This window comes from Piliocolobus tephrosceles, chromosome 1, assembly GCF_002776525.5.
Source record: "Piliocolobus tephrosceles isolate RC106 chromosome 1, ASM277652v3, whole genome shotgun sequence".
Classification (NCBI taxonomy): Eukaryota; Metazoa; Chordata; class Mammalia; order Primates; family Cercopithecidae; genus Piliocolobus; species Piliocolobus tephrosceles.
In genome coordinates, this window is record NC_045434.1 from 199,008,335 (window position 1) to 199,020,657 (window position 12,323).

General features: G+C 45.1%; 1 protein-coding gene across 2 annotated transcripts; it reads right to left on the reverse strand.

Annotated features, from left to right (window-relative positions):
* Positions 1-2,845: 2,845 nt before the first annotated feature.
* Positions 2,846-7,456, reverse strand: RPL11 (ribosomal protein L11). 2 transcript variants are annotated; one of them, XM_023219686.1, is made up of 6 exons: positions 7,366-7,456; positions 6,451-6,601; positions 5,325-5,431; positions 4,482-4,613; positions 3,355-3,465; positions 2,846-2,924 (listed from the first exon to the last, which is right to left on the reverse strand). In XM_023219686.1, the coding sequence occupies exons 1-6, from the start codon at positions 7,369-7,371 to the stop codon at positions 2,895-2,897; spliced, it is 537 nt and encodes a 178-aa protein (XP_023075454.1). In that variant the 5' UTR covers positions 7,372-7,456; the 3' UTR covers positions 2,846-2,894. The 2 variants fall into 2 exon arrangements, with proteins under 2 accessions (XP_023075454.1, XP_023075455.1); XM_023219687.1 differs by having other exon boundaries at positions 6,451-6,598; positions 7,366-7,411.
* Positions 7,457-12,323: the final 4,867 nt, after the last annotated feature.

Here is a 12,323-nt window from a genome sequence, read left to right on the forward strand (position 1 = left end):
ACATTCCTGACATTTAGTGCCAACTACATAATTATGTCCTATACATTTCCAGAATGAAATATTGTATAGCCACTGCAATGTACTGAGAACGCAACTGTTAAAGGGAAAAAGAACACCTCCCAACTATGTTTAAAAGACAAAAAAGCCTTAGCTGTGTTTACTATTTGGTGTTTCTAATAGTGAAAGAGAACCCACTGTCCCCTCAGTATTGTAATTATTGAGTATAATTTTTGATCAATTTTTTTTTTTCCTGAGACAGGGTCCACTCCCAGGCTTTCATGGGTGGCAGCTAAAGAAACAAGAATAACTGCACAGTAAGAACTTCATAAGAACTGAATTGTATTAAGGAAACCTCCTTGGGTATCATGCCCTTCCTGCTTTTTTTGGCCACTACCTCTACACTTTAGTATGCGTACAAATCACCTGCAGATCTTGTTAGGATTCTAATTCAGTAGGTCTGAGGTAGGGCCCATGAGTTTTAACAAACTACCAGGCGATCCTATCTACCCACTTGGTACAAGCTCAACCACAAATGACAGTGCTTTAGATACCAGTAGGACATTTGTTTGCAAGTCAAGCTTCTAGCCAGAATAGGGGCAAGCTGTCTAGCTACTGGATAGGAGTCTGTGTCTAATGGTTCCAGTCCTTCAGATGTTTCATGACCTACCCAAAATCTCAATGCTAGTTAGAGTCAGGACTAAAACCTGGCTAGCTCTTTGAACTCCCAACAGTGCTTTATCCACTGGGTCAGGAGCACAGCAGTTTTTTTTAATGGGAAGTTAAGTCAACTGAGTACACAAACCATACACAAGGACCAAATGAAGGCTCAGCAGGTTTATATTGTTAAAACTGAGAGACTTTCTAGATTTTGTATTTCTGAAATGCTTTATTTAGGTAAAACTAGTATTTGTTCTTCGCACCCAGAACTAATTACCTATCCATTCACCAAGTCTGTTCTTAAACATCTTTATTGAGTATTATTTAATTCAGAAGTTAGTAAAAACAAGTATGGTTCCCCGCTATAAAAATGAAGCTGAATTTTAAGAATGAGACTCCTTCACCCCATTTGAGGTGGGGGCCCTGGCCCTGTAGTAAAAGACTGAGATATGAATGCACATTTTATATTTTAAATGAAATAAAAAAGTATATGGCAACATGTTCCATGATTCTCCCCTTTCACCAACTAGAACTCATCTTACTGGGTAAGGTAACTTTATTTTCATTTTAAAAATGAGACACACCAAATAATCTACTTGCAGGTTTCAAAATACCTACAAAAGCAGCAAATTTGAGAACTTCTGAACAGCAATGAATGGGTGGCCCAAGGACAACTGAACTCTAATTAGTCAGAAATTAGTAAATTTTTTAACTGAATTAACATGTGCTCCAAAATTTAAACCCGAAATTGAAAATGATGAACCAATGGCCAAGTATTGTGTCAGAAAAATGATGGCGTTTGCCAGGTGCAGTGGCTCATACCTGTAATCCCAACACTTTGGGAGGCTGAGTTCAAGACCTGCCTGGCCAACATGGTGAAACCCCCATCCCGACAAAAAAAAAACTAGCTGCACTTGGTGGTGGATGCCTGTATTCCTAGCTACTCAAGAGGACGAGGTGGGAGGACTGGTTGAACCCAGGAGGCAGAGGTTGCAGAGACTGTGCCACTGCACACTCCAGCCTGGGTGACAAAGGGAGACTGTCTAAAAAAACAAACAAAAACAAATAAACAAATACACAAAAATGATGGCTTCTGAGTGTCGGCTTCAGTGAGATGTAGAAAATCACTACAGGGTCCAGGCGCAGTGGTTCACCCCTGTAATCCCAGCACTTTGGGAGGCTGAGGCGGGCGGATCAAGAGGTCAGAAGATCGACACATCCTGGCTAACACAGTGAAACCCCGTCTCTACTAAAAATACAAAAAAAAAAAAAAAAAAAAAAATTAGCTGGGTGTGGTGGCAGGCACCTGTGGTCCCAGCTACTCGGGAGGCTGAGGCAGGAGAATGGCGTAAACCCGGAGGCGGAGCTTGCAGTGAGATTGCGCCACTGCACTCCAACCTGGGTGACAGACCAAAACTCCGTCTCAAAAAAAAAAAAGAAAAAAAGACAATCACCACAGAGAAAGTATTTCCATTTTTGCACCAAAGCTAGCAGAAGTAACATTTCTCATATAACCAAACACAAAAACTAAACCCCCTTTTGAGCACTATGTGCCTGGTGCTAGTCTGAGCTTTTCATATTAAATCATTTAATCCTCTGACAGATCATTTAATCCTCTGACAGATATTACTATTATTGCCTCCTGATACAGTTAAGGAGACTGGGGCAGAGTAACAACTCACCGAGAGGGCTGGAAATGGAAAGACTGCCCTCTTATCTACACATATTGCCTCCCAACAACCTTATATTCTCGTTGTTAAAGAAACCTGAGCCTGAACAGTTAAGTCTAAATTTAATCTCAAACATCACACCAAAGCCTATCATTCCTTCATGACACATCAATGCTTATAAAATTTCTAGTACAGAACAGAATCACTGAATAGCAGGGAGCCTCCTGGAACACAGGAGCACTGCACTCTGCTTAATCAAGGCTCTAAATTCAAACCCCAACATCAACCAAACCCTCCCCTCTAAATGCGGCTACTGGGCCACAGCGCATCAACCAAGGTGTGGCAAGCACAGGCAATGGATGCTATGAAGCTTGGACTTGGATCTGCCAGGAAATACTAGCATCCAATCAGAGGATGACAGGGTTGTTACCAGCTACTCCCATCGAAGCTTTAAGTGGCTTGAGGTCCAAGAACTTGAATATGGCCAGGATCCTTTCACAGAACACACAACAGAATTGTACATTTCACTGAAAACTTTTTATTGGTCTTTTGGATAGAAACGGGAATTTATTTGCCAGGAAGGATGATCCCATCATACTGAAAGAGAAGAGATTTGATTTTTCAGAACAGGAGGCAACAGCAGAGATTGCAGCAATGGCTAACTTTTGAGAATTCAAATCTGACTGATACATGAACTTGGGCTCTGAATCCCATCCTTTTCTGGACTAAGTAGGAAGCTGGCTGGTTTTTACACTGTGCTGAACCGTGCTATCATCTGAGAAAGGGGACTCCTGTTAAAGCCATATTCCTCCCCTTCCAGCTACCCCCATTCATGGTGGTGGGGAGGCCTAGTTCTGGATATTCTTTTAAACCATCATCCCTGGAAGCCCCTGATTTATCAAGGTGCCCAATATTCTAATTTTAAAGAAGGTACCCAGCAAATAGTCCTATATTTTGCATCCCCAAATCCCAACTCCATTCACCAACACCACATTCCACCACTTCACTTGAGATAAATCAGTTTTACCTTCTGCTGGAACCAGCGCATGGCCTCCTCTTTGCTGATTCTGTGTTTGGCCCCAATGCAGCCTGTCCTGCGCTTCTTGTCTGCGATGCTGAAACCTGGCCTACCCAGCACCTGTCCCAGGAATAACCAACAGTCACCTAGCCAGCTCAGAGTCAAGAGCAGATGGACAAGACTCACATTACAGACAGATCTTCAAGAGTCACTTGGCAGCCTAATGGATTCTGGAGCAAGACCCCTGATCTCAGTGTCTGACAAAGCTGCCACCAGCATCTCACACAACACACAGCCATACTATAGGTTTGCTATGGAGGCTGGAACTTTCAGCACCTCCCCCCAACCCCAGCCTATCTTCCAGTGGTGCTGAGGATCCCCCATTCCTGCTCCCCAATCTCCAAAACATTTTTTTTTAAATAACATTTAAAAATCTTTAGCCACACCAGCAGTGTAGAAAACATAAAACTCCGAGAAGCACAAATATGTATCTATACTTTCTTCCTTCTGCTTCAGCTCAAAAGTGCTTCCCAAAGGTGTGCTGTTCCTCCAACATCCTGTGAATATCCAAATCTTATTACTTGTCTGTCTAATGAGGGTGTCACCATCTTTCAGGTTCCACGCTAGTCAGGACTTCTGATTTAGGCTATTCAGTTTTTATTGTTGGACCAAAACACAGCAGTTAACACAAAAGGTCATTTCTATGTTAAAACCCCCTTCCTGATCAAACCACTGCATCACCCAAAGCTGTTTCTATAGGAAGAATCAGGGGAAGAAGAGCCTCAGTGCAGCCAACCCACAGACCAAATGTGGCACCAATACTGCCTCTCTCCAAAGTTTCAAATCACTGGCTGGAGGGAACAGTTTCCTTCATCCACCTTTAAGCCATGTGGGTGCTTTACAGATCCTCGACTGCAAGCTCTCCCACAGCAGGGATCTTGTCCATCTTGTTCAGTGCTGCATCTTTACACTTGCCACAAATGAGGCACATTTTCCCAACGGGGAGGAGAACACAAAGGCAGACAATATTCAAAGCTGCAACTCCACATGTAAACACCAACATACCACATATGAAAAAAAATAAAGATTCCCCTCTCCTCATAGACCAGGAGCGGGAAAAGATGAAATATTCATACCACATAGAAGTCCAGGCCGTAGATACCAATGCTTGGGTCATACTTGATGCCCAGATCGATGTGTTCCTGGATCCCAAAACCAAAGTTTCCAGTATCTGAGAAGTTGTTTTTTCTTAACTCATACTCCCGCACCTGTGGAGAAAAATGCAGCAATAACATTCCTCGTCATCAACTCCCTCCCACCCCCAAATAACTATTAATAGCTCAGCCTGCAACATGCACCCCAGAGCAAAAACAGAAGTTAATAAAACTTGGCTAGGAACACAATCTGACTTCCTCACTACACCCCAACTACCCAAAATGACCTCTCCCAGCTTCCAAAGAGCAGAAAAAAACCCAGAGAAAGCAGAGGAATGAAATGACTCCCAAGCATCCATTTTTTTTTTAGACAAGAGTCTCACTCTGTGGCCTAGGCTGGAGTGCAGTGACGTGATCTCAGCTCACCGCAACCTCTACCTCTCTGGTTCAAGCAATTTTCATGCCTCAGCCTCCCGAGTAGCTGGGACTATAGGCGCCTGCCACCAAGCCTGGCTAATTTTTATATTTTTAGTAGAGATGGTGTTTCACCATATTGGCCAGGATGGTCTTGAACTCCTGGCCACAAATGATCTATCCGCCTTGGCCTCCCAAAGTGTTGGGATTACAGGCGTTGAGCCACTGTCCCCGGTCTCAAGCATCTCTTAAACCACCAAGAATAGTTTAACCCTGCTGATTGTAAAAAAGCCTTTTAGAAGCTTAAATAAATATCAAGGAACCAAAGAACAGAACATTAAATGTAACTTATCTACTTGTGTTATTAAGGGGGTGCTCACTAATATCACTCCATTAGGGGATTAGCCTCACCTTTAGACCCTTCTCCAAGATTTCTTCTGCCTTGGCCCCTCGAACTGTGCAGTGGACAGCAATCTTTTCATTTCTCCGGATGCCAAAGGACCTGACAGTGTATCTAGCTGCAGGAAGGGGGTAACAAGGAGTCAGACGCCATCATACCCCCACTACACTCACCTCCTTCCCAGAACACCATCTCCATGACTTAAAGAGACATTAAGTATTCATCCACACTCTAAGTGGTGTTCTAATTAGTGTCGCCTACATCTATTCATAAGATTTCATCCACAGCACAGATTTTCCCATTTCCAGACATCCAGCCATCCTTCAGCAGTTAAGAACAGTCATAATGCCAAAGTTCCAGGAAGAGCAAGTTCACAACCAGAATAGGCCAAAGAAGTCACCAGTATGATTATCATGTTCCAAAGAAAATAAAGCATTATTGACAATTATCTAGTACTTGCTAAAACCTTATTGTACTGTTATCCTTTATACGTGAGGTTTTGAGAGGTTTATTAACTTGCACAACTGGTAATAAAAAGCAGGAGTGGAATCCAAAGACTTGCCATATTTCACCATTCTAAAGCAACGGCACATATACAACTCATTTTAGCTTCCACAATTATCAAGTATTACACCCTCTTTATGCAAATAAAAAAGCAGAGGTCCAGAGAGCCCAGAGTCAGACCAGCAAGTGATGAAGCCATCACTTAAACCCAGGTAATCTGTATACAACTTTTGAGATAGGGTCAACCAGGCTGTAGTGTAGTAGCACTATCATAGGCCACTGAAGCCTCTCATGCTCCTGTACAGCCCTGTTCTTAATGCAGCCTATATAACCCTAACTGCTAATCAGACCTAATGATCTTTACTTTGTTCCTGATATTTCCACTCTATCTCATATCCTAGTTACTTGGGAAAATCTTTACTTGGGCTAGCCCTAGCTTAAGATCTGCTCATATAAAATCTAGTGTTCCAATCCCACATGCAATCTTGAAAACAAAGATACTTTTTGGTCGGCTCATGAATTTAACGCTTTAAGTGATGCCGACTGTCACTTTCTAAACAGACTCGACAGGAGGTAAATTAAGAAACAACCAGGCGACCCAAGCGGGCAGCCCTGTCATTTGTCACTACTCACCTTTGGAAAACACAGGGGTCTGCCCTGTGAGCTGCTCCAAAACCTTGGCTGCTCGAGTCAGTCTGTCTCCACTCTCCCCAACACAGATGTTGAGACAGAGCTTGCGGATGCGAAGTTCCCGCATGGGGTTCTCCTTTTCACCTTGATCCTGCTGCAACAGGGAAGAGCAGCAGTCAATATACTCACAGCCGAGAGCTCTGAGTTTTTACTACTTTCTATCTGCATAGCATTTTTATTTCTGCTCATCCCAAATCGTAACGAAGAAGGTATCACTGTGTTTGGGACGCATCAAGGAACGACGTCAGCTCCGGACCTATTCTTCCTCCACGAACGGAACGGGTGAATAGAAAATTCAGGACAGGTGTTGACTGTTAAAAGTTACGGACACTGAGATCGAACCCTAAGAGGCTCAGGATAACAAAGAGCGCCCCCACTGTAAGGCAAACTAAGGGGGGTAAGCGAGGGATAGAACTTAACTGCTGAGTTAACAGGAAACACGCGGTTATGCGACGTACAGCATCCCATTCGGAAGCTGTCTAAAGGCTGGCACCTTCCCTAAGCCGAGCAACCAGCTAAGGTTTCCTAGCACCGAGCAAGTTTCAAGTCCCCAGAACCAGGAAAAGGCCCGGACCCTTGCCTCAGAACCCTCCATTCACCCCATCTGCCCTAGCTGCAGCTCCTGACCGTGCTTCTGAGCTCTCCCGGCAACTGCCCGAAGCCGCTCCTAAAATGATGGCAGGGAAAGTGACAGAATTCAACCCTGCGTCCTTGGCTCGAACGGCTCTGCCAGTTTTGGGCCCGCAAGCATTGAGGAGTCCATACTCCTCGGGCTGCGGGCGAGGTAGACCCCGCAAGCTCGGCCTGCCATGGATGGCGACGGATAAAAGAAAGCAAATCCAGGTCCCAGCTACTCACCGCCATGATGGAGTGCAGGAAGAGAAAGCGGAGCTTCCGGCCCAGGGCCTTATGGGCCAGGAGGCGGGCTTTTTTCCCCCCCAGGCTAACCACAGAGATCAACAAGAGGAAGAGAGGCGCATTTGGCTGCGCAGTGCAGCGTCGGCTTCCCCCTTGTGAGTAGGCCTAGCAACTGCAGGCAACGCTGGCTGAAGACCGGGATTTGGGTTTCCCAAAAATAGTTTTTGAAAGCTCCCAGAATCAGCACGTCCTTGAGTTTCCGGACCTTGAAGACGTTCTCTCCTCCCAGTGTCAGGAGCTGGTGGTGCTTGTGTGATGAGACCGCCAAAACTACATTAAATCAATCGTGCAAATTATGACGCAAATTTATTCTGTAGCTGAGATTACAGGCGCGCACCACCATATCGGTCTAATTTTTTTGTACTTTTAGTAGAGATGGGGTTTCACCATGTTGGTCGGGCTGGTCTCGAACTCCTAACCTCAAATGATTCACCTGCCTTGGCCTCCTAAAGTGCTGGGATTACAGGCGTGAGCCACCAAGCCGGGCACAAATAGAATTTATACAAACGGACTGGTGTGGTAGCTTAAGAATCTCGAGCTTGAAGACAGGCAGATGTGGTCCTGTCTCGACCAGCTAGTAGCTATGTGACCTTGGGCAAATTACTACAGGGTGAATATTCCTAATCTGAAAAGCCTGGGACCAGATGGTTTTTGGATTTGGGATTTTTCCGGATTTTGGAATATTTGCATAAACATAATGAGATATCTTGGGGATGGGACCCAAGTCTGAACATGAAATTAACTTATGTTCCATATACACCTTATACACATAGTCTGAAGGTAATTGTATACAATATTTTAAGTAAGTTTGTTCATGAAACAAAGTTTGTGTACATTGAACCATCAGAAAGCAAAGATGTCACTATCTCAGCCACTCTTGTGGACAATCTCTAGTTGGCTGGCCTAACCATTGTTCCAGACTGTAAATGTATATGCTACTGATAAGCAATACTTTCTTATGCTTATTCACGTATGAGTACTTCACAGCAAAATATATGCTATGCCATTAATACCGTGAAAAAGTAATGTGTTCAGGGCAACTAAGCAGCAGAGGAGCATCACCAGAAAACCTGGATCAGCTGTGAAACAACAGCGACCACCGCCCCCCGCCCCGCCCGCCACCAGGCCAGCCGCTGTAGCTCACACCTGTAATCCCAGCGCTTTGGGAAGCCGGGGCGGGTGGATCACTTAAGGTCAGGAGTTCGAGACCAGCCTGGCCAACAGGGTGAAACCCTGTTTCTACTGAAAATACAAAAATTAACCGGGCCTGGTGGTGCATGCCTGTAATCCCAGCTACTCGGGAGGCTGAGGCAGGAGAATCGCTTGAACCCAGGAGAGGAAGCTTGCAGTGAGCCAAGATCACCCCACTGCACTCCAGCCTGGGTGACAGAGCGAGACCCTGTCTCAAAACAAATAAACAAACAAAAAACAGCTACCACAAATGGCAGGCATTCAGTCTCCACCTATGATGCAGTGTTTTGATTAAAAGATTACTGAACACTGTAATTTTTTTTAAGGTGAGAAGAAATATCAGAAGCAGTTGCAGGAGCAGGAAGTGGGTCCCCTAGGGAAAAGGAGGCGTTCTCCTGGACAGCTTTTTAAAATGTTTCCTCCGGAGTCATCTGCATTTCTTTTCTTTCTTTTTTATTTTATTTTATTTTATTTTTTTGAGGCATGGTCTTGCTCTGTTGTCGAGGCTGGAGTGCAGTGGTGTGATCTTGGCTCATGGCAGCCACGACCTCCTGGGCTCACATGATCCTCCCAACTCAGCCTCCCACGTAACTGGGACCACAGGTGCACACCACCATGCCCGGCTAATTTTTAAAATTTTTTGAAGAGATGGGGTCTTGCCATGTTGCCTGGCCCACAGATCTTTACATTCAACAGTTTGGGAGGCCAACGTGGGAGGGTACTTGAGCCTAGGAGTTTACGACCAGCCTGGGCAATATGGCAAGACCCTGTCTCTACAAAAAACTTGTTAGCCTGGCATAATGGTGTATGTGTGTGTGTTCCCAGCTACTTGGGAGGCTGAGGTGGGAGGATCGCTTGAGCCTAGGAGGCTGAGTCTGCAGTCAACCATATTTATGTCACTGCACTCCAGCCTGGGTGACAGAGTGAGACCCTGTCCTCACACCCCAAAAAATTCTGCAACCAGCCTGTTGAATATTCAGTTTCCTTAAATTTTCTGTTCATTGTGATAGATCTTGCTTGTTTCACCTTCAGTATACCATTAAGTGGCACGTGCTGGATGGATCCATCAGTACGATGCTGATGGATCTACTCTTTCTTTTTTTCTTTTTTGAAATGGAGTCTTGTTCTGTCACCCAGGCTGGAGTGCAGTGGCGTGATCTCAAGTCACTGCAACCTCCACCTCCCAGGTTCAAGAAATTCTCCTGCCTCAGCCTCCAGAGTAGCTGGGATTACAGGCACCTGCTACCATGCCCGGCTAATTTTTGTAGTTTTAGTAGAGACTGGGTTTCACCACATTGGCCAGGCTGGTCTTGAACACCTGACCTCAAGTGATCCACCTACCTCAGCCTCCCAAAGTGCTGGGACTATAGGTGTGAGCCATCGTGCTCAGCCAGATGGATCTGCTCTTTCAATACACAATCAATATCTTCATTTTTTTGCTTTATGCATTGTTTTTCTCTTTCTTGTTAACTTCTGTTCATCATTTTCAGCATATAGGATTTCACCAGTTTATCCTTCTGTTTCTTTTTTTTTTTTTTTTTTTTTTTTGAAAAAGTCTCACTCTTGTTGCCCAGGCTGGAGTGCAGTGGTGCAATCTTGGCTCACTGCAACCTCTGCCTCCAAGGTTCAAGCAATTCTCTTGCCTCAGCCTCCTTAGTAGCTGGGATTACACTTGCCTGCCACCACACCCGGCTAATTTTTTTGTACCTTTTTTTTTTTTTTTTTTTTTGAGACAGAGTCTCCCTCTATTGCCCAGGCTGGAGTGCAGTGGCACAATCTTGGCTCACTGCAACCTCTGCCTCCTGGGTTCAAGAGATTCTCCTGCCTCAGCCTCCCAAGTAGCTGGGACTACAGGCGTGCGCCACCACGCCTAGCTAGTTTTTTTGTACTTTTAGTAGAGACAGGGTTTCACCATGTTGGCCAGGCTGGTCTCGAACTCCTGATCTCAGGTGATCCGCCCACCTCTGCCTCCCAAAGTGCTGGGATTACAGGCGTGAGCCTCCGCGCCCGGCCATCCTTCTGTTTCTTTAGGTCATCTGTGGTGTTTATGCCAACACCATACTCTTCTGTAGGATATTTCACACCTACATTTCTGTTCCGTTTCTCCAGCAACTTAACTTTCTGTGTTGTAAACATAACTGCTTCCTCTTTTTCTTTTTTCTTTTTTTCTGAGATGGAGTCTTGCTCTGTTGCCCAGGCTGGAGTGCAGTGGTGCCATATAGGCTCACTGCAACCTCCGTCTCCCAGATTCAAGTGATTCTCCTGCCTCAGCCTCCCAAGTAGCTGATTACAGGCACCTGCCACTACACCCAACTAATTTTTGTATTTTTGGTAGAGACGGGGTTTCACCATGTTGGCTAGGCTGGTCTCGAACTCCTGACCTCAAGTGATTCACCTGTCTCGGCCTCCCAAAGTGTTGAGATTGCAGACATGAGCCACCTTGCCTGTCCTGCTTCCTCTCTTCCTTATCACTGTTACTCATAGGCATATCTGAAGGCCTTTGTTTACACTTTCAACAATATATTTACACCACAGAACAGAAAATAATAATAAAAAACCACAGTGAGTGATGTGCATAGACATCTGCCCTATTTAAGGCATGCATGGAACCTGCAGTTGGCATGTCTGGCCTGCACGTGTGCCATCGTGTTACCTCTTTTTTGTGTGTTTTTGAGATGGAATATTTTTCTGTCGCCCAGGCTGAAGTGCAGTGGTGCGATCTCGGCTTACTGCCACCTCCACCTCCCAGGTTCAAGCGATTCTCCTGCCTCACCCTCCAAAGTAGCTAGGATTACAGGCACACGCCACCACACATGGCTAATTTTGTATTTTTAGTAGAAACAGGGTTCCACCATGTTGGCCAGGCTGGTCTCGAACTCCTGACCTCAGGTGATCCATCCGCCTCAGCCTCCCAAAGTGCTGGGATTACAGGCGTGAGCCACCACGCTCAGCCTTGTGTTACCTCTTGTGGACATGCTTTCGTGGGGGAATCTGAGCCGGAGTGGAAAAGAGATATCACAGCTGAAGGGGGCTGGGAGCATCTTTTTTCCCTCAGGAATGCTGAATAAACTGTGTGCTGTGTACCTGCATTTTGACTGCCACCTGTCACATGAGTTCAAGTGTGAAATTTTCCACTGTGGCTTCATGTCAGTGCTCAAAGTGTTTCAGAGTTTAGAGTATTCCAGATTTGGGGTTTTCAGATTATGGATGCTCAGTCTATAATTAGAATCCTATCAGCCTCAATTTTCCTCATCTGTAAAATGGGTACCTGTATCTCATAAGGTTGTTGTAAAAATTAAGATAATTATGTAAAGCACATAAGCCTGAAATAAATTGTGACTCTTGTTATTAATATAAAGCTGGTATATCCAAGCAACACCCTCCTCTAAAAAGTGTTAGACATGGTATTGTAATCAAGAGAAGGTCATCTTGCAGGCGTAAAGATGGCTTGCAGGTTAGCCTCTGATACACAAGGACTTCAACCCCGGACAGTAAGAGGGCCCCCTGGCTCACACTGAATCCTCAGCAGCAGGACCCGTGGATAGGATACCATGTTCCAGGCTGTAGCTAGCTTTGAGTCAGCCAGTTCCTTTAATAGGAACGAATTGATGGAAAGAGGAGAACACAGCAGGTTTTGGTAGGGAAAGAACCAAGGCTCTTCCTTCTACTGCCACAATTCCCTTCTCTCATCCCCATAAACCATAGGT

Excerpts from the sequence above, each read along its gene's own strand:
- RPL11 (XM_023219686.1), bottom strand. Across the intron at positions 4,614-5,324 it reads TCTTGGAGAAGGGTCTAAAG|GTGCGGGAGTATGAGTTAAG; the intron begins GTGAGGCTAATC and ends TTTTCTCCACAG. Across the intron at positions 2,925-3,354 it reads TGCGCTGGTTCCAGCAGAAG|TATGATGGGATCATCCTTCC; the intron begins GTAAAACTGATT and ends CTTCTCTTTCAG.